Raw genomic sequence first — 22453 nt, forward strand, 5'->3', positions numbered from 1 at the left:
TTGTTCACTCACAAAAGCGGATATTTTTAAGAGTTCTCTATCCAAAATTCATGTATTGCGGTCGTTGTCTATACATGTAATCATTGTCACAATAAATTGAAATATGGAAAGAAAAAAAAAAAAAAAAGAGAAACAAAGAAGCGCTGTGGTCACGAAGACTGTTTGTCAAATGTAAAACTAGCCGGTGTCAAATTCTGATGATTGAAGAGGGAAACATCCAACGAAAACAGGTTGCCGAGTATGAAGAAAGAACTCTCGGTGCTTATTTATGGTTTTAATCCAACTGAAAGGGGGTAATTCATATCCAAAATTGCTAAAACTTTTAGCCCGCTCGAGATTGCTGGTTAATCGAAAATGAGCCAAAAGTGAAAAGTAGGATTCATATGCAGCAGAATTTCCAAACCAAAAAACTATGCACTTACAAAAAAGATGAGGATCCAAATTCTATACTGATGATTCCAGTCATCTTAGTACGGATTGTGATCCGGTGACCGATACAGCAATGAGCAGAACAAAATTTTGCTACGTTTATCACGAGTATTAGTACAATGGTAGTGAGAACTCACGTGAAAATCAATAACGAGTTTTTCCTCTTCCATGGGGAGGCAAAAAAACCGGAGTATTTTGTCCATGGAGATACTAAAGTCGGGATAAACCTCATCCTGGTTTTCTCTCACCACCGTGCTTTTTTTCTCTTCAACCAAGTTAACGAACACCACACAATAATTCAAGCAGCTTTTTCACTGCATGTTTACTCTTTATTCTTAAACTTCAATGACATGGACCCGCCTTGCATAGTGGTGCAACTGGGATTGCAAGGGAAAATCCACATCTGATAGATCAATCCAAATCAGAAGGGAGACTGGCACAATGGGCAAGTTGATTTATGAGAAGTTGAGAACCACTTGTAAAGGCAAGCAGAATGGAACTTGTGCTTGCAGGTCTTGCAAGCGAGGCGGGGAAGGCTGTTGTTTGCAGTATGGATGACACTATAACATATAGGGCACTCCTCAACCCCTTCAAACTCCTTGTCAAAATTGCGCTTCCATATTCCAATAGCTTCTGCTAAAGCTCCATTCTGCATCACAAAAGTAAAGCAAATTATCTACTTTGATCAAGAAGTCCTCTTATTATGCCTGTTCACGTCATTTTAGTACTGTTCTACACAAATATTAGAAAGTGACGGTAGCTTTTAATCTCCCTCCCCGTTAAAATCTTCCAGAAAGTAGTTACTAGCAGGCAGTTTTGCTGCTGGATTGAATTGCACAAATTCAGTCTCGATAGCCATTTCCAAAACTTTATCCTCATCAAATCATTCTCCTTATAGTTTATCGTTAATAAATCAGGGCATTAGCCTTCCATTACTAGAATGACAACACGTACAAACATGAAAAAGGTTAATTCAAATACCTGATTGCGTACAAAAGACATCATAGACATCAACCATTTCCTCTGCTTCACATCACTAATCCCTAGGTTCCTTGTACAATCAACGTCTACAGGTCGTAATGGGTAAGATGCAGGAAGACGAATCACAAGATCCATCCCTGTTTCATCCTTTGTATAGGTGGCAACAGCCTCATTTGCCGATTTGCTTACACTTACTGAAAAATTCTCATCAGCGAATTTATTCTTCTTGATCTGCATTTGAAAATGAAACTAGGTGAATATCACAACCCTTGTTGATACAGTTCTCTTATTATTAGTTATCACAGCGAATATTTCCCACCACCATTTAATAATCACAATGAACGATTTACACACTATTTTGAAGCTGTATGCATGTGTTGCATGCATTGCGCATGTTTATCACCTGGGATTTGGCATCAGTGTGGATGTATCCATGCATTTGAAAGCATTATCATAACAGACATGCCAAAAAAAGAAAACACGCACGCGCGCGCACACACATATATCTTTATAGAAAGAGAGAGAGAGAGAGAAGTGCCAAGTGCACACACACCTGCGACAACTCATTTGCAATAAGATAAGGGCTGCACCATGCCCTAGTGAAAGATTCAATTAAAGATGATGTAGAACGGTCACGCAAACTATTGAACCATTCTCTGACATAAGCAGGAAGAACACGGAGCATTAAGCCAAATAATGCTCCCGCAAGTGAAGCCAATTTCACTGGTTCAACAGGCCAAAAAGTTTCTATAGAATGTAACACCGAACCAGTTGTGATGGCATGGGTTGCTGCAGTTGCAGCCTCTGAAACCCCTGCAGGAAGCTCTAAATCTTTCTTCTTAAGATTCTGTGCCATGCAAAGTTCTACAGGAATATGCTGGAAAAGGCAGTCTAATGTAACTGGACTAACAGAATCTTGTATATACTGAACAAGTCTCTCCCTTGCACGTGATGATGATGGCAATGACCCCAAATACGAAAGCAACAAAGACCATGCAAGGAAGACATTTACCTGAAAAGTCGAAAGGGTGTATCAAAACTTAAATTTTACACGTACAAGAAAGGAAAAGTATGTATAATAATGAAACCTCAAAGCCACAAAGAAATGGCATAACCAAATAAAGCATATTACCCGTTGTTGTGCCATCAAATCCATTTCAAGGACCTCAAAAGGTAACTTTTCAATAATGAAACATATTTCTTCTCTTAACTGGACACTTGTTTCTGTTGACAAATCAACAGGGCGTGAATCCTCTTCAACATTATTGTTACCATCCAAGAGAGTATCCTCCTCAACAATAGCCCCACTTGAAATAGGTTCAGTTGAAAGAATAACATAAGCAGCAAACTGCAATGAAGAAACTGGTTTGGAAGAAAAAAGAATAGCATACAAAGAGCTAATGGGCCCTTTGCTTAATCCCCAAAATTCTACCGACTTCACTGCTCTATCTCTAGCATTCGTTGAGGAGTTAACAACATTTGAGGCAACTAATTCCCAGAAATAAAGATGCTCAAATCGAGATGAAGATATGATAGATGCAGCCTCATGACAAAAGGAAGTTGCAATAGCCTCAGCAATGCCTGTGCAGAAGAACAATCGTAGAATACCTTCAAGTATTCGGTCTTTGATGGGTTCCCATCTCTCTGTTCCAAAAGGGTTTATGTTTTCTGCATCTGCTAATTGTTTAATCCCAAAAGGTCCACAACAAATAGAAAATGACAGAAGGGCATTCTTAGCAATGTCAAAAGGAAAAGGGTCTGAAAATAAAACAATTTGCTCAATCTTTTCAAGGTTATAATCCATGTTATCTGAAGTAACATTCTTATTGACAGTATCATCCACATTCTCAGTAATTTCCTCCATTATAACAACCACTGATTGAATCCAACGCCTTAACTGAGAAAATACATATTCCCAGTCTTCCTCGTCAAATTCCTTCCAACAATAACCAACTGAAACAGCTATGAGCTTTGATAGCAGTAGCTGGACAGCTGGTGGATGATTAGTAACAGTAGATGTGCCTACACCACATCTTTGTTTGCGGAACAACTCAAGTAGAAGTGTCTTCTCCACAGGGCCAACAATTCTCCCCAGATTCAGTGCTTGTATGCCTCTGATGGCATTGAAAGGATAACAAGATATAACCAACTGAAACCACTCTTCCACATCTACCGAAAAAAAACAAAAAAACAAAACACCTATTAAAAAAGAAGAAATTACCATACAATTAACAAAGAGGAACATAAGAACTATCAATAACTCTTTGCAAATAGAACAAAAGCAGTGGAGGCTGTTGCTAACTGATGCTCCTAAATGGAGCATGTCCTAGATCTAGGTTCAATTAATTGAAACTCTACATCTCCATCCTCATCCCTCCTTTTCACTGATATATACACAATTCAATATTCAAATGTTTGGGAATTGATTCCTTATTGACTTAAAAATAAATAAATAAAGCATTTACCTTGTCCTGTTTCTGACGTGACCAAAGGTGGAAACGATAGAGTTCTTTTCAGCCACCCAGTAATGGTATCTTCTATATCATGTTCAGCATCTCTACCAGTTTCAACAGATTCGTTTTCAAATAGTGGCTGAACAAGAATGGTAACAAGCCGAGGAAGAATCCTCAAACAGTTCATATTTACAGCTTCACCAATACAAAGCTTACTTACAAGCAATTCAAAAACCGTCCCAGCTTTGCTTCTTTCCCATATTTTTTCCATAAACAAAGTCGAAAGGAGAGATATGAGAGCTCTCAGAAATGGTTCTTCAATATCCGTTTCAGTAATTGACGCAGCCCATGGACTGACAAAACTCTGCCCACGACATCCACCATGCACAAGAGCACCATCAAGCAAAATGTTGAAGATGGAATCCAACAAACTCTCCTTGGAAGGACAACTGCTACTCTTGGCATATGCACTCAATAAAGGTAAGAAAGAAGCTACAGCATTGCCTCCTGGCCACTTCCAGGTGCACAATATTTCAGCAGCAAGCCAGGCTCGTGTAGTTACCTCTTCATCTGTTGTTTCTTCTGAGAGAGATGTATGCTTAACATGACTAGTAAAAACCCTATCAATCCCTAGTTTTAATATAAGCTTGTCAAGGAAGGAAACAAACTTGCAATGGCCAGAATCCTGCATTTGTCAAATATCCACAATTTTTATGTTATCCATTGCACATAATTAACAAAGTTTGTTATGTATGATCTATTTACGTATAGAATAAACTCTAACATGAAATCAAATAGCTTCAGGGAGATGATCGATATGGTGTAATGCAAAAGGAGTTGTGTTTCTTCTTTGGAATGTGTACAGAATAAACTAGTATGAGTAGTTGCTAGACTATCTCTCTTCTCGAGTAAGCTGACAGATCAAATTTACACAGCTTTAATCTAAGTATGTGAAATTCAATACGGGATCAGCCGTGCACAAGAGCTTCAGAAAAATTATTGAAAGACAAAGTTCAATAACATTACAATAACAATGTTGAAACTATTCCTAAGCACCGACAGGGTGAGAAACTAAGAATTGAAACCTGAGCTGTGACTCAAGCAGGAGCATCTGAAGCTCAGTTCAAATGACTTCATATGGCAAAAAATCTTGACAGATTCCTAAACAACTTTACATGTTCTATAAAGGATAGGCTCGTGATACTATGTCCTCGGAGAGAGAGAGAGAGAGAGAGAGAGAGCAAAAGAATTATCAATAGAATACCATAATATTTCAAAGTTACGAATCACTCACATGACCAGTAACAGGTGCGTTTTTGAGACCTAATCGCTCTGCAATGCTAAAATCTGGAACAATCCACAAAGGCCACATGTCACTCTTGTAAAGAAGTTGGCTTAACAGATCTTGCTCTTCAGATTGATCTTGACAGAAATAATCCAAAACTTCAAGCACCCACATGCAGCATGAGGAAGTAATATTCTCCGTATTAAGTTTGTCTTCAGTGAAGAGAGCAGATCTAATGCATTGAACCAAGATACTTTGTAACCTCTTCAGATTCTGTATGTTTAGGCATTTCTGGAATTGATTACTTCGCTTGCAGCAAAAGACATGAACAGATTCACCAAAATCTAGTCTGGCCTTAGATGCTCTTGTTGTTTCATCATCAAAAGGATCGTCACTAGACCGTCCCATCCTATACTCCCAATCAAGGACCAAAACAGCGGCCAAAATACTTGGAACTAAGTCACTTTCTTCACAGAGTGCTTTCAAGCAAAAAACGCTACCATCAAGTACTTGCAGGGCAAATTCAGCCTCCTCAGCCATGTCAACAGAACTCTTTGATTCTAAGAGAGAGTTGACTGCCCCAGCAGTTAACATAGAACATGCATGTCTAACCCAATTAGATGAGGATTCCAGAATAAACAAAAGTAATTTCTTCAAAATTTCCTCAAAAATCAGAATTGATGCATTCCTGGACACAAAGGATGTTTCATCACCTTTTGTCGAACCACCAAGAACAGCACTGCAATTAGAAAGACAATTTAAGTGTTTCAGTTTGGAATTCTCAAAACAAGTTGCTTAAATAAGAAGTTAAAAGCATCATGTCAAAGCCTTCTTATTCACGCACCACAGAAACTGAGAATTTGAATTCCCAGCGGAAAGAGGGGAACGCACTAGAGCAAGTGCAGTTGATTCTAGAAGATCACAGTGCCATTGCGCTGGGTCTGCACCTGGCCGGTGCGTTGAATCTTCACCTGCCTTCCTTTTTGTAAGTTCATTTCTTGCTTTCTCTAAAAGTAATGCCAACATGGTTATTTGGTCTGGTTCTAGGGACTGAGGCGCAGTCCCAGAACCTTCTAGGTTAATAGCATAAGTAATAACAGCATGCCACTGGTCAGAGAAACATTCATTGTCAAGCAATGTGAGCAAGAGATCAAGGCGGGCAGTTGTAGACTGATCACAACTGCGCAAACACCAGGGAACAAAATTTGTTTTGAATATTTGCATGAATTCATCTACTACCAACTCTCCATCTACTTTATCATCAGGAGTATGGGAATGCTCTTCATTATGAACAAAAAGTTCTCCAACAATCTCGCGAGGTCCAAATACGGAAACAGCAGTAGATAGAAGTTTTACATTTTCCGGTGAGTCCTAGTGTCAACAAGACCAAACAAATATAAAAAATGTAAATACCTAAGAGGAAAAATGACAAAAATAAGATAGAAAAAACATTTCGAACAAGTAACCATCTTGAAACAGTTAAGAGGGACTAAGAGTGGAATAGAACACAGACAATACATTGACGCAAAGACAAATCCTGTTTATGCCTTCAGTCAGTTGAAAGGCATCACAGCTTTGAAGTGAAAGAAAGACGTAGATGTCTGGGCGCAAACTTCTTAGTTATTCTCAGAAACAAATGCATGATAACAACTTAACAATGGTTCAATTTTGGTTCTGTTGACAGAAAGCTTTATGTAACAAGGATAAATCCGATGACTAGAAAATCATCGCAAACTGATGAATAGCTACTTACAAGTGATCTTATTACTGGGAAATACTTGGCCAACATTGGTCCCACTAGATCAACCAAAGGCCAACTTTCACCTTTCTGCATAGCATGCTGCCCTAGTAACCAGATAAATTGAGTGACCCGTTCTACACTTTCAGCTGCTGTTACTGTGTTCGGGGCATGCTGAAATAAACCCAGGCAACTTTCATGAAATTCCGTACAAAAGGCAGAGAGCAAACTGTGTTCAAGGAAAAAGATGCCCGAAAGAACATCAATTATGCAGCTCCTCAGGTCTTGTAGATAGCTTATTGGATACTTAATTCTTGATGCTTCTTCTGTCTTCTTGCTCAAAGGCAATTCTCTGTCCCCCGAAGAACGTGCAGATAATTCAGAGGGGACACTCTCCTGTTTATTTGAGCTAATAAAAGAGAAATAGTCGTGCCACAAAATCTTCACCAGAATGTTGTCAATGAGTGTGACTCGAAAATGATATATCGAATCCACTTCGTCATAATATCTGCCACAAATGAGGAAAAAAAAAATATATATATATATATATATAATACAAAAATTTATTGGAAAATACTTAACAATAGACATTAGCATGCAAATTCAGCAGATAGAGAAGCAGCAGAGGCACAGGTATCTAAACGACATGAGACAATGGACCTACCTTGATGCATTATGCAATCCCCAAATAAAGCACTCTTTAAATGCACCAAAAAATGCTTGTCTATCTGCAGTTGAGGAATTAGACACACTCCTTCCAGCCCAAAGGTTCTGGAAAAATTCAGGGAAAAACCTCTCCCCCACTATTGCTTTTGGTGGCACACAGTCCAAGAATAAAACCAAAGCTGGATAAGAAACCCGATGGGATCCAAAGCACCCATTTCTAAGAAAATGCCAAACGCGGTTTAGTATAGCTTTCTGGACATTCAAGGAAGTCCAACTGTCGGGAAATCTTTTAGAAAATAGCAAAATCATGTCCCACATTGATGAATGACAAGCAGGATCCTTCTCCTGAAATGCACCTAGTATTATTCCAGCCATAGTTTTCATATTTCCTTCATTAAAAACATGAGGAACATTCTTTATGAAACTCCTTAATACTGAATATGTAGCTGAGCGAATGGCAGCACTTTGAGATTTTAGGAAATCTGAAAAAAATTTGTGAGCCATAAACAACTTTTCAGCAGAAGAGATAGCAGCCACCTTCGCCTTCGAAGCATGCTTTGATTGAGCAGTTACAGTCTCAGGGGCTGATCTTTCTAATTGAATACCAATCAAGACATCAAGGAGAGTGGCTAACGCCAGCAATGATGAAGATATTACCTACACCAAAATAAAAGAAACGCAACAAAGATTCATCATTAGAACATCTACTAACTTGTTTACTTCTCCAAATTTAATTTGTCCTTATGCTCATCTCTTCATTGACATCATAAATGTCGTCACAATACAAGGCATTCCAAATAAAGTAATTTATGAAAAGCTTGTCTGCATTTTAAAATGTTAGTGGAACTATCTTTGTATACTGGCTTTAAATGATCTGTATGTCATTCCATTTTGGAAAACAGATGTTGGCTTTCATATGGCTAATAACCAAATGAAAGTCTAAAAAGTAAGGATAAATGAAGTATACATTTTGACTCGAAGTGAAGATGCTATAACTATTCCGAACAAATATATTAATATAGTTCCATTTTGACAACCAAAAATTCAAAAGTTAGATTTTTTTTTAAATTAGATTTTTTCTTTTTAAAAGGAAAAACAAAACTCTATGTTGAGTTACGTAGAACAAACATGAACCTTCTTATAGTTATCTTTAATATGAAACCTGTACCACAGTACATATACCAAAGGGAACTCCTTTAACTAAACAAGGGTCAGTAGGTAAGACACAAACAACAGTAACTCCAGAGTGTATACCTGATTATGCATCTCTTGTAATTCATCCAAAGCAGCTGCTTTATCAGTCATATCTTTTGGTGTGAGCTTCAAATTTTCTTCCAAATACATAAGAATTTCTGTTGTGCATAGAATTAAAGCATCTAGTCGCTTTTCTTGAGCTGTGAAAGCTGCCTGTTGTCAACATCCGAATTGAGGTTCATACTCAAAAATTTTTTGAACATAAGTTTATTACTTAAAGTCACAACCGGGTGGACAAGCTACAGAATTTTTAGTTAGTGGGACCACCCGCACACACACAGACACAGACACAGACACAGACACACACACAGAGACAGAGACAGAGACAGAGACAGAGACAGAGACAGAGAGAGAGAGAGGACGAACTAGATTAGGATTTTTAATCTAAATAATATATTTATCTTTTAGGATATATTTTATCTTTATTTTTAAAATTAATATTTATCTTTTAGGATATATTTTATGTTTATTTTTAATTTTAAATTAGGATAATGTTTATCCCATAGGATTATTTTGAATAAGTTTGTCTTTAAATGTCTATAAATACATTAGTGATTGTAATTTCATTCAAGCTTTTGATGATTAATGAATACTGATATTTCAGTTTACTCCTCTTTAGTTCTTGTTCTCCTATTTTCTATCTCCCTCGTAATTCTTTTTATCTATCTTGATTCTATTTCCCCTCTTCATTCTCTTATTCTATCTAAAGTCTCCCCTGTTCCCTAATTTCTGCCCAGTCCTACATTAATGTGTGTGTGTGTGTGAGAGAGAGTGAGTGACAACACCAAGCTAAATGGAAGGGCATTTCCATTATAAATTTGTTAGGAACTCATAGTATATACAGAAATGTCTAAATGTAACCTTCTTTAAGGGGATTTTTTTTTATAGTTAATACAGGCACCTTCTTAATGAGTTTGCAAATGCGTTTGCACATATGAACTATAAACGAATATGGAGAAGAAAATAATATGTATATTCAACATCGGTAGGTTTGCAATGTATACTTAAATATTAATTACAGGGAAAACTATTCTAGGAAAGACTAATAACTATGGAAAGTTAATAGCTGTACAAATCAATTCTAATCGCTACTTTCCTAATCTTCTTCAATCATACTCTTTGACTTAATCTTCTATGATCAGCCTAATTATTCCTAATATTCAGTATAATTGATACCGAATATCTCCTTCAACACTCCCCCTCAAGCTGGCTTGTAGATGTCCTCCATAGGTAGCTTGCTTACTAGGACTTCGAACTATCTCTTCTGTAGTCCTTTAGTAAGTATATCAGCTGTATGTTGAATGGTTGGTACATATGAAACGCAGATTAGGCCACTCTCAATGTTTTCTTTGATGAAATGCTTGTCAACTTCAATGTGCTTTGTTCTATCATGTAGAACTGGATTGTGAGCTATTGAACTAGCAGCCTTGTTGTCACAATACACCTTTATGGGAAGTGGAACCGAGATGTTCAAATCCTTAAATAGCCTTTTGATCCATATTACCTCACAAATCCCGTGTGCTAGAAATCTGAATTCAGCCTTAGCGCTACTTCTGATAGCCTTTTGATCATCTATCAGTCGTGCTTCCTGCCCAATCCGCATCTGTATAGACTTCGACTTGTAGATTATCACTCTTTTTGAACATTAGTCCTCTACCAAGAGTTCCTTTTAAATACCTCAAAATCATGTAGGCTGCATCAAAATGCTCTTGTCCCGGTGAATGCATGAATTGACTCACCACGCTTACGGCGAAGGCTATGTCAAGACGAGTATGTGACAAGTAGATTAATTTACCTACCAATCGCTGAAATTTCTCTCTATCAATCACATCTTCTGGTTTTGCTGGAGTAAGTTTCAAGTTGGCTTCAATTGGAGTTTCGGCAGTTTTGCATCCTAGAAAGCATGTTTCACCGAGTATATCAAGAATATACTTTCTTTGATTTACAACAAATCTTGCTTTCGATCTTGCAAATTCCATACTAAGAAAGTATTTTAGTGTCCCCATGTCTTTGATCTCGAAGTCTTCTGCCAGTTTTTTCTTTAGCCTGGTCATCTGCCAGTTTTTTCTTTAGCCTGGTCATTTCTTCAAAGTCATCACCTGTTAAAATTATGTCATCTACATAAACAATTAGAATTGCAATTTTTTCCCCTTCTGAGTGTTTGTAGAACATGGTATGGTCTGCTTGGCTTTGGTGACCGATGGTTTTTTACAGCCTTTCCAAAGCGTTCAAACCACGCCCTTGGAGACTGTTTAAGACCATATAAGGACTTCTTGAGTCTGCAGACTTTGTCTTGGCTAAAAAACTTTTCAAATCCAGGAGGTAGACTCATAAACACCTCTTCTTCCAAATTGCCATTAAGAAAGGCATTCTTCACGTCTAACTGGTATAACGGCCAGTTGGAATTCACTGCAAGAGACAACAACACACGGATAGAATTAATCTTGGCTACAGGGGCAAAAGTTTCTTGGTAGTCAAGACCATAAGTTTGAGTGAACCCTTTAGCCATAAGTCTCGCCTTGTATCTCTCTACACTTCCATCGGCCTTGCATTTTACAGTAAATACCCATTTGCAACCGACTGTTTTTTTGCCTCTTGGTAAATCCTCAATCACCCGAGTTCCACTTTTCTTCAGAGTATTCATCTCTCCATCACTGCTGATTTCCAATCGGAATTATCAAGTGCTACATGGATGTTTCTCGGGACAAACAAGTCAGAGATTCTAGATGTATAGGCCTTATGTTTAGGAGAAAGTCTGTCATAGGACAAATATTTGGCTACTAGGTAATTAGTGCAAGAACGTTTTCCTCTTCTAAAGGCTATAGGAATATCAAGATTATAAGGTTCTTGTATGGGAGACTCATTAGGTATAGTCACATTAGTTGATTCTAAGGAAGTATTATTATGTAAAAAGGTGTCTAGAGTACCTAGAGTGTTTATAGGTTCGTTACTCGGAGCCTCAGTTGAGCTTGCACTAAGGGAATTGTTAGCAGATAAGTGTTTTTTTAGAGAGTTTGAATAAGTCAAATAGTCTTTTATTTAGTTTATTATTTCCGGTTATATGGATTAGGAGTTATCAGTTAGGATTTAAATTCAAATAGAGTAGATTAGCTAGTAGAAATCTTTCTGCCATAAATCTAGGAGAAGATAATAGACTCGGTATTCTAACCATAGTCTATTTAAGTGTGCTTTCATTCAATTAATAAAACAAGGTAGTTTAATTAACTTGCGTTCATGGTATCAGAGCCTTGAACTCTGAATATTTCAATGGCAAAAGCAGCCATGATGGGATCTTCACGTGGGGATGATTCCAAATCAGAAAACTCCAACAAAACTCACGCCGATCAGTCCGTCACGGCGTTTCAAGGTGGAGACAATAACTCGCTCCAAATTACGGCTCACAAACTCAATGGAAAAAATTATCTTCAATGGTCTCAATCAGTAAAGATTGTGATCTGTGGCAGGGGAAAATTCGAATACATCACTGGTGGAGCCCATGATCAGCCGCCGATATCTCTTTCTTCCTACTGCTAAAGACGTATGGGATACTGCAAACAGAACATATTCCGATCTCGGCAACGCCTTACAAGTTTTCGAAATTCGCACGAAACTGAAGGAGATGAAACAGGGAACCAAATCGGTTACCCAGTATTTCACCGATTTGCAAGACAATTGGCAGGAACTGGACCTTTTCCTTGAAGAAGATTCGGTTTACCCAACGTGCAATGTGAAGTAGAGACAGACCCTTGAAAAAGAATGGGTATTCGAATTTCTTGCTGGATTGAATCGGGATCTTGATGAAGTCAGGAGCCGTGTTTTAAGCAGAGTACCATTCCCAACAACCGAAGAAGCCTTTGCCGAGGTTTGTAGAGAAGAAAATCGCTGGAAAGTTATGTTGTCAGAGGAAGAAACATCCGGTGTAGCATCAACAGAAGGCTCGGCTCTGGCAATCAGAAATACTGCACAACCAGTAAGGAACAACAGTGAGTCTAGAACCCCACGGCGTGGAGAACAAATGTGGTGTGACCATTGTAATCAACAAAGACATACTCGTGACATATGCTGAAAAATTCATGGTAAACCCGCAAATTGGGTTCCCCGAAGACAGAATGAAGGACGAGCACTTCAAACTCAATCAAACTAAGACAAAGGAGCAACAACAGAAAACCAGAAATCGTTTCCGTTTAGCAAAGAACAGATTGAGCAACTCTATCACCTTCTCAACCAGTCACCTGCCTCATCCTCGTCAACTACAAATCTTGGATCCTGTTCTATAGCCCAGATTGGTAACTTTCACTCATCTTTAAAGTCTACCCTTCACTCTAAGGAACCATGGATCATTGATTCTGGTGCCTCCGACCATATGACAGGTGTTTCTGATTTTTTTCTCTCTTATACCCCTAGTCATAGTCTTGCTAAAGTGAAAATTGCATATGGATCCTTATCTTCTGTTGCTAGAATAGGTTCAATCAAAGTATCCAAATACTTAACACTTGAGTTGGTCCTTCATGTTCCTACCTTAAGATGCAATTTGTTATCCATAAGTAAACTCACTCGCGATAATAACTGTGCTGCCATTTTTCACCATTCTACATGTTATTTTCAGGACCTATTATCGGGGAGGACGATTGGCAGTGCTAGAGTTCATAAGGACTTTACTACCTCGAGGACATAGAGAATGAGAGTCAACAAGCATTTGCATCTAGAGTTTCATCAGTTTATGTTTCTAGTAATAGGGAAATAATGTTGTGGCATCATAGACTTGGCCACCCTAATTTTTTATATTTAAAACATTTGTTACCACCCTTATTCAAGAATAAAAGTACTATTTCTTTTCATTGTGACATTTGCCAATATGCAAAACACACTCGGGTACCATTTTCTCTTAAACCTTATATGCCCTCTAGCCCATTTGCTTTAATTCATAGTGATATCTGGGGACCATCAAGAATTACCACAACAAATGGAAAAAGATGGTTTGTGACATTTATTGATGATCACACACGAACAACTTGGGTATACCTTCTTTGAGAAAAATCAGACACCTGCCAAGTGTTCCAAAATTTCAATAACATGATTCATACCCAGTTTCAGAAAAAAGTTTGTGTCTTGAGAACAGACAACGGGAGAGAATACTTTCAGTCTATCTTGGGGGAGTACTTGCTACAACAAGGGATCATTCATCAAAGTTCATGTGTTGATACCCCGCGGCAAAACGAAGTCTTGGAAAGGAAAAACAGACACTTATTGGAAGTAGCTCGTGCACTCATGTTTACAATGAATGTTCCCAAATAGCTATGGGGAGATGCCATTTTAACAGTTGCGTTTCTCATAAATCGCCTACCTAGCCGCGCCTTAAAATTCCATTCCCCATTATCCCAACTCACAAAGACCTATCCACACCTTAAAACCATAAATAACCTTCCGCTCAAGACGTTTGGCTGCACTACCTTTATCCATATTCATCCCCAACACCGAACCAAACTTGACCCTCGAGCAATAAAGACTATCTTTCTTGGCTATTCTCCTACCCAAAAAGGGTACCGGTGTTACTGCCCTAAGCAAAAGAAGATGTTTATCTCCCGTGATGTCACATTCTTTGAAGACATGCCATAGTATTTCCCCCACTTCGCTTCAGGGGGAGAATCATGATCAAGAAGCTCATGTGTGGGATTGGGACACCATTGCCCTACCTATATCCGAAACTCCACCTATGCCTGTGAACTCATTGCCCGAGACTGAAATAGCAACTACACCTACCACATCCGAGCTCACCTCTTCCAACATCATACCACCACCTGAAAATATGCCACAGCAAACACAAGTACCGGTTCGTGAAACAGGAACAGGAAGAGACCTCAGTGTGCTAAATCAACAAGTGCTGCGTGTTTACTCTCGGAAAAAACATTCTCAAGGAAACAAGCCCCTCATGAACACCATGCACTGTCCAGAATCCGAGCCAGTGCTAGGAACTACTTCCTCAGCTCCAGGTAATTCTAAAGACACTTGTGAAACACTAGATATACCAATTGCCCATAGGAAAGGTGTTAGATCGTGTACACAACATCCCATATCCAAATTTGTGTCATATGATAATCTATCTCCATTTTTTCGTGCCTTCACCACAAAGCTGTCTAGTGTCAATATTCCCAGGTCAATAGAAGAAGCTCTAGTTGTTCCTGAATGGAAAAATGCAGTACTTGAAGAAATGCAAGCGCTCGAGAAAAATAACACATGGAGTGTGGTTGAACTACCACAAGGCAAGAGTGTGGTCGGATGCAAATGGGTATTCACTGTCAAATTCAAGCAGGATGGATCAATTGAAAGGTACAAAGCACGGCTTGTTGCAAAAGGTTTCACACAAACCTATGGAATCGATTACACTGAGACATTTGCTCCAGTTGCAAAGTTTAACACAATAAGAGTCCTCTTATCACTAGCGTCAAATCTGGATTGGCCTCTATTTCAACTCGACGTGAAGAATGCTTTCTTAAATGGTGAATTGGAGGTAGAAGTATATATGAGCCTACCACCCGGGTTTGAAGAGGGTAAGAGAAACAAGATGGTGTGCAAGCTGAAAAAATCGCTATATGGACTAAAACAATCTCCGCGCGTATGGTTCGACAGATTTTCAAAGGTGATTAAAGGCCATGGATACTCACAAGGACAAACTGATTACACGTTGTTTGTGAAGCACTCATCAGATGGAAAAATCACGGTCCTAATAGTATACGTAGATGATATAATACTTACTGGGGACAACTTTGAAGAAATGGAGAAAATTAAAAGGTTGATGGCTATGGAGTTTGAAGTTAAAGATCTCGGGACACTGAGATATTTCTTGGGAATGGAAGTCGCAAGAAGCAAAAGTGGGATCTCCATATCACAAAGTATACACTAGACCTATTGCAAGAAACGGGTATGCTGGGGTGTCCAATTGAAGGAGGCAAGGCAAAAGCAATTGATGGAGAGATGACTGATAGAGAAAGATATCAACGGTTAGTGGGAAAACTAATATACCTCTCGCATACACGACCAGACATCGCCTTTGCAGTTAGCGTGGTAAGCCAACAAATGCATTCACCGTGCCAAGGACACTTCGAAGCTATTTATCGAATATTACGATACCTCAAAAAGACTCCGGAAAGAGGATTATTTTTTGGAAAAGAAGAAAACAGAAGGGTGGAAATCTTCACTGATGCAGATTGGGCTGGATCTATCGAAGATAGGAAATCAACATCTGGATATTGCACACGCCTCTGGGGGAATTTGGTGACTTGGCGCAATAAAAAACAGTCCGTAGTAGCAAGAAGCAGTGCTGAAGCTGAATACAGAGCCATGGCTCATGGTATCTGTGAAGCAATTTGGTTGAAACGATTGCTAGAAGAGTTGAAGATCAATTGTGAGTTCCCTATGCAGCTCTACTGTGATAACAAGGCTACTATTAGCATAGCACACAACCCAGTCCATCATGATAGAACTAAACACGTGGAGGTGGATAGACACTTTATTACTGAAAAGCTAGAGAAGGAAATTATCAGCATTGAGTACATTCCTACAGGACAACAAGTTGCGGATATACTCACCAAAGGACTTCTTGGACCAACGTTCGAGTACTTTGTAGGCAAGCTTAGGCTCATTGATATCTACAGCCAAGCCTGAGGGGGAGTGTTAGCAGATAAGATCTTTTTTAGAGAGTTTGAATAAGTCAAATAGTCTTTTATTTAGTTTATTATTTCCGGTTATATGGATTAGGGGTTATCAGTTAGGATTTAAATTCAAATAGAGTAGATTAGCTAGTAGAAATCTTTCTACCATAAATCTAGGAGAAGATAATAGACTCGGTATTCAAATCATAGTCTATTTAAGTGTACTTTCATTCAATTAATAAAACAAGGCAGTTTAATTAACCTGCGTTCAGGAATAGTAGGCTCTTTACTGTTTTTCCGATTCTTCCTCCTTGAGTAAGCCTGAAGCTCTTAGTTACTCTTCTCAAGAAGAGTTGGTAGTATTTCTCCCCCTGTCGAAGTATCAACAAGGCTTGGCAAAATAGATTTAGGAGCATTATTATCATGAATAGTTGGAAGAACAATATCCTTATCATTAGGTGGTGTATCCACAATTTTAGGTAACGAAGTAGAAGTAGGAATAACATCCCATAAATTTTCTTCTTCAATATTTTCTCCCCCTGAAGGAAATTTTTGTTGAAAGTAAGGTTGATGTTCAAGAAAGGAAACATCCATAGTAACAAATATTTTCCGAGTTATGGGATTAAAACATTTATACGCCCTTTTATTTGGAGCATAGCCTATAAATACGCATTTTCAGCCCTTGGATCAAGTTTAGACTGCCCCTTACTAGGTAAATGAACATAAGCGGTACAGCCAAAAATTTTAAGGGGCAGATCCGACTGAATACGAATAGAGGAAAAAAAAATTTCAGACTTTCAAGAGGAGTACTATAGTTTAAAACTCGAGTAGGCATCTTGTTAATTTGATAAGCTGCTGTTAAAACTGCATCACCCCAAAGATATTTAGGAATATTCTTTGAAAACATAATGGCACGAGAGACTTCATGTAAATGTTTATTTTTTCGCTCAGCAATACCATTTTGCTGAGGTGTGTCAACACAAGTGGATTGGTGATGAATCCCTTTTTCTCTTAAAAAACTTCCAAGGATTTCATTAAAATATTCGGTGCCATTATCAGTGTGCAAAATTCCTATTTTAGTTTGAAATTGAGTTTCAACCATTGTATAAAAATTTTTGAACAAATTCTCAACCTTAGATTTTTCACCCATTAAATAGATCCAACATAAACGAGTACGATCATCAATAAAAGTTACAAACCATTTTCTACCGGAAAGAGTTTTAATCCTTGAAGGACCCCAAACATCACTGTGAATTAAATAGAATGGTTTTGAAGATTGATAAGCTTTTGAAGAAAAAGCAGTTCTCTGACTTTTTGATAAGATGCAATTCTCACAATAAAGTTTTGAATAATCCACACCACGAAATAACATAGGAAATAATGTTTTTAGATAGGGAAAACTAGGATGTCCTAGTCTATAGTGCCAAAGCATTATTTGATCCTTAATAGGAATAGAACTAATACTACTTAAGCCTTGAGCTTTTTTATTCTTGGAGTTTCCATCTTCTAAATAGTAAAGGCCATCTATCACCTTAGCACTGCCAATCATCTTCCCCGAGTTCCTCTCCTAGAACACACAATGAGATTCAAAAAAGGAGATATGACAATTAGAATCCTAAGACAATTTGCTCATTGATAGAAGGTTACATGCAAGTTTAGGTACATGGAGAACAGATTTGAGTGATATGGTATTAGATAATTTTATCAAACCTTTGCCGGCAATGGGAGAAAAAGATCCATCTGCTATACGAATTTTTTCATGGCCAGAACAAGGAGTATAAGTATGAAACAAATGGGAAAAGCTTGTCATATGGTCAGAGGCTCCTGAATCTATTATCCAAGGAGTAGAATATGAAAAACAGGATAAGGCAATCGATTCTCTACCTGTTTGAGCAAGAGAAGTACTAGGAGTACCCGATAATCCTGAGTTAGATTTCAGCAACTTAAGGATGTGATCAACCTACTCCTTGCTAAAGGGAACAGCCGCGGCTTCATGTGCAGCAGGTGAGGAATTGAATATGCCTTCATGTTTGCCTTTCCAGTTTGTTGGTTTCTCGTGAAGCTTCCAGCACGTTTCACGCGTATGGCGTGGCTTGTTGCAGTGATCACACCACACACGAGGTTTCTCTTCAGATTTCCGAGGGTTGAAATGGCTAGCATGTGCCTCGGCAATAGCAAGGGCAGAGTTCTCAACATTATGGCCTGGTATTTTCTTACCAAGCATGACAAGTCTATGACTTTCCTCTCTACGAACCTCAGAAAAACCTTCTCTAAGGGATGGAAGGGGCTGTCTGCCGATTATTCTCCCTCTAACCTCATCAAAGTCAACATTGAGTCCAATAAGGAATTTGAAAATACGATTATCCTCCACAGTTTTCTTATAATGGTTGCAGTCCTCAGGAGATTTCTACTCATAATCACTGAATAGGTCTAGATCCTGCCACAACAGTTTCAGAGAATTAAAATATTTTGTGACACTTCCCTCACCTTGGCGGATTTCTCCAAGTTTCAGTGTTAATTCATACACTTGGGACTGATTTCCCAAGTCTAAATACATTTGATTGATATTGTCCCAAAGCTCCTTAGCAGTGTGGTAACACATGTAGTTGGAGCTAATTTCTTCCTCCATGGAATTCACCAACCACGTCATCACCATAGAGTTTTCAGCATCCCAAGTTGGATGAGAAGGATCTTCCTGGGCAGGTTCCTTATTTTCTCCTGTCAAGTAGCCAATCTTCCCTCTCCCGCGGATGTACATGCGCACAGACTGAGACCAATGCAGGAAATTTTCTCCATTCAATCATATTGTAGCGATCTGGACAGAATGAGAATCATGGGCAAGAACATGTGGCCTGGACGAATCAGTTTCAGTGGTTTTTGACTGGTTCACAGAGGTGTTTGTGGACTCTGACATAGTTTCAGACATTATGGAAGGATGGTTGGGACGACTAGGGTTCAAAAAACTTCTAGTGTTGTAAGAGGACGGCTAGGGTTCAAGAGAATTAAAGGGATCAACTCACTGATACCATATAAACGAATATGGAGAAGAAAATAATGTGTATATTCAACATCAGTAGGTTTACAATGTATACTTAAATACTAATTACAGGGAAAACTATTCTAGGAAAGACTAATAACTATGGAAAGTTAATAGCCGTACAAAATCAATCTTAATCGCTACTTTCCTAATCTTCTTCAATCATGCTCTTTGACTTAATCTTCTATGATGAGCCTAATTATCCCTAATATTCGATATATTTGATACCGAATATCTCCTTCTTCAACATGAACACATACCGCAAAATATAGGTAAAATTGCTGAGGGAGGGAGGAAGGGAGAACAATGTTTTTTTTCCTCCCCTCCATTTACTAGTTCAAGAACTAAATTTGAAAATTTTCAATTACAAGACAAAAGCTGGAATATGTAAATTGCTACATTGCTACGGCGTGTCACATTATATTTTGAGCCGATATTCTTTACGTATATAGTAGCAATTCTATCATTTTGTGGCAGCATCCAAAATACGTATCTAAAATATGAAGATAAAATGCTAATAGTCATAAAGCCGAACCTGAAATGATAGCTTTGCAGCTTGAGAAACTTCTGAAATTGAATCAAATTGTGAAAACCACCACGGTCCCATTAAAGACTTCAGATGTGGAGCTATATCTCTCCTGAGAGAAACATGCAACAGAATACACAAACATATCAATGAATTTTGGCAGTAACAGGGACAACTAGTAAAATAAGATGCACTGGATGCTGGTATTCATCATGTACCATGCTTGTATTAGTAATCAAAATGTAATCATTTTCAGAACGTTTATACTTTGACTTAGAATTCCATACAAGAGATCCAAGATAAAGGAAAAACTCAAAATTATATAACTAAGTATCCATTCGAGATTAAAAATTGGGGAGACACCAAAATGGTCTCGATATAGCTTACAAGCATCGTGAAACTATTCTCAGAATGAATCTATTTTATAAAATTATGTCTATTCTATATTCCAAAATTTGATTTGAATATTCCAAAATTGAACACATAAAATTAATCTTCTTCTTCTTTCTTTCCTTTTTTTTCCCAGGAGAGTAGTTCATCCCTCAGAAAAGAACACAACCAATACTCAGAACCAACCAAAGCAAAAGCTTAAATAAACATAATGGTATTTTAGAGCATGAATGAAGACAAAGCAAAAGCTTATCCACATTTCCACATAGTTAAGAATATTTCGAAGCACCTAATACCCAAAAAGAGAAAAACATTCATGTAATTACATACACACACACACACACACTGTGCATGGGAGGAGTTCAAACCCGGCAGCGGTAACAAGATTGGTCATTGTATCATGAGTTGCTCGCCGCACCTCCCTATTATAGTCCATCAACAGCCTTTTGTATTCAAATGCCTAAGAACAAAAAGCTGCATAAGTCTAAAATAAATTGAGATCACAATCAGTTATGAAATAATAGAATAAAATAAAAAAGCTAAACAACTGTCTTTAGAGTTCATGGCCTGAGAAACCGAGACTTAGGTCGGCTTTCCTCTGTGTTCCATTTTACTCTCATTCTGCGGGTGTCACTCAAACATCGTATAAGCCTTCCATTTGGAAATTTGTGTGTGTGTGTGTGTGTTCTCTTAGGAAAAGAAAACAAAAGCCAACTCCACTTTTCAGCCAAATGGATTACAGAACAAACAAAATGCGTAAGAATGTACATGTTTAGCATGCATATCGAGAGACAAGAAACCGTACCCATTGTGGAATTATGGATAATATGTCCTTTCCAGACTTTTCCTTGAGCCGCGCAGACAGAGAGGCCAGTGCCTTGAGCTGTTGAAATGAGGAAATCAAATGAGTCAAACCATGGTACCGGAATAAGAAAAACGATAACCAAATGGAAATAAAGGCACGTGTAAGCAGGCAATAAAAGAAGTGACTTTGGCAAGCAGAATTCACCATTGCCCCCAATAAGAATACAATAAAACAGGAGTCTACATCATAAGCAAAAAGCTTACAACCTATAATGACACCTTTTGAAGATTAAGAAAATAACACGCTAAAGAGTCATATTTTACAAGAATTATAGCCTCAAATTAAAAATTAAAAATAAAAGAGAAACCACCTTGGTGGTGGGATCCTTCCTCGCAAGCCTCTTTAAATGCACAGCCAATTCACTATCTATCTCCTGCAAAACCCAAATAACAGGACTGCTATACATAACGAAGCGCATTTCATGTTACGAATTACAACAAAATGAATATAAATATATAATCTTCGAATTTGATTGAAAAGAAAAAAAAAAAGCATCGTTTCGTGCGATTTTCCGATGCTTTTGGTGTTATTCGAACCAAAATTCAAAACCTTGCATTAAAGAAAAAAATGAAGAGCTGGAGGCCTAACCAAAAACGGCGCCGTATCGTCGCCGGAGAGGGAAGAGTCGAGACGAGAGCTGCCGACGTATCCGCCGAATCCCACCGTCGCAGCAGAACCCGACGGCAAAAGCGCGGCCGCCAAACTGTACGAAAATCAAGCACATAAAAAGAATTTATGTACATAAAACAATTCCAATTCTTGAATATATACGCACTCACATATATATACATATATTATAGAAAACTGAAAATCAAGAACATTGAAAAGAAGATAGGAAAAGAAAAATTTACCTGCTGCTTGAAGGGTGAGCCTTACTCCTAGCTCCTTCTCCTTTCTGCCTGCCCATTATCAGAAACGACACCGTTTACTGGTTCAGAAGGAGGTAGAGCTAGAGAGAGAGAAGATGAGCTTATGGTTGGTCTGAGAATTGGAACCCCTTTTTTTCTCTTTCTGTGCTACGAAGCCGTCGTTTGAGTCAGTTGAAGTGGTGATCGGGGAAGAAGGACTGTGATCTGGTGCGGAAGTGTGTAGCTTTGTTAGCGGTTTAACCGCCTTCGAGCCTTTCGATACGTCTGACATGGCGTGGCTCTACGTGGGGTCGGTGAAACCAAAAACGATG

At 38.3% G+C, this 22453-nt stretch overlaps 1 protein-coding gene across 2 annotated transcripts; it reads right to left on the reverse strand.

Moving 5' to 3' along the window:
• Positions 1 to 38: 38 nt before the first annotated feature.
• Positions 39 to 22334, reverse strand: LOC21386849 (E3 ubiquitin-protein ligase listerin). Of its 2 annotated transcripts, XM_024164447.1 has the most exons (17): positions 22125 to 22334; positions 21862 to 21976; positions 21584 to 21646; positions 21214 to 21291; positions 20753 to 20868; positions 20028 to 20130; positions 8807 to 8959; positions 8090 to 8209; positions 7551 to 7897; positions 6902 to 7394; positions 5993 to 6519; positions 5158 to 5887; positions 3876 to 4548; positions 2543 to 3579; positions 1964 to 2422; positions 1411 to 1641; positions 39 to 1078 (listed from the first exon to the last, which is right to left on the reverse strand). In XM_024164447.1, the coding sequence occupies exons 1-17, from the start codon at positions 22178 to 22180 to the stop codon at positions 851 to 853; spliced, it is 5529 nt and encodes a 1842-aa protein (XP_024020215.1). In that variant the 5' UTR covers positions 22181 to 22334; the 3' UTR covers positions 39 to 850. The 2 variants fall into 2 exon arrangements, with proteins under 2 accessions (XP_024020215.1, XP_024020214.1); XM_024164446.1 differs by having other exon boundaries at positions 7551 to 8209; positions 20777 to 20868.
• Between the last annotated feature and the right edge of the window lie 119 nt (positions 22335 to 22453).

This window comes from Morus notabilis, unplaced genomic scaffold (genome assembly GCF_000414095.1).
Source record: "Morus notabilis unplaced genomic scaffold, ASM41409v2 Scaffold859, whole genome shotgun sequence".
Taxonomy (NCBI): Eukaryota; Viridiplantae; Streptophyta; class Magnoliopsida; order Rosales; family Moraceae; genus Morus; species Morus notabilis.

Coding starts and splice junctions, on each gene's coding strand:
- LOC21386849 (XM_024164446.1), bottom strand. CDS start 22,180: ATGGGCAGGCAGAAAGGAGAAGGAGCTAGGAGTAAGGCTCACCCTTCA. Junction 6,520..6,901: donor TCCCAGTAATAAGATCACTT/GTAAGTAGCTAT, acceptor TGTTGACACTAG/GACTCACCGGAAAATGTAAA. Junction 2,423..2,542: donor ATTTGATGGCACAACAACGG/GTAATATGCTTT, acceptor TCGACTTTTCAG/GTAAATGTCTTCCTTGCATG.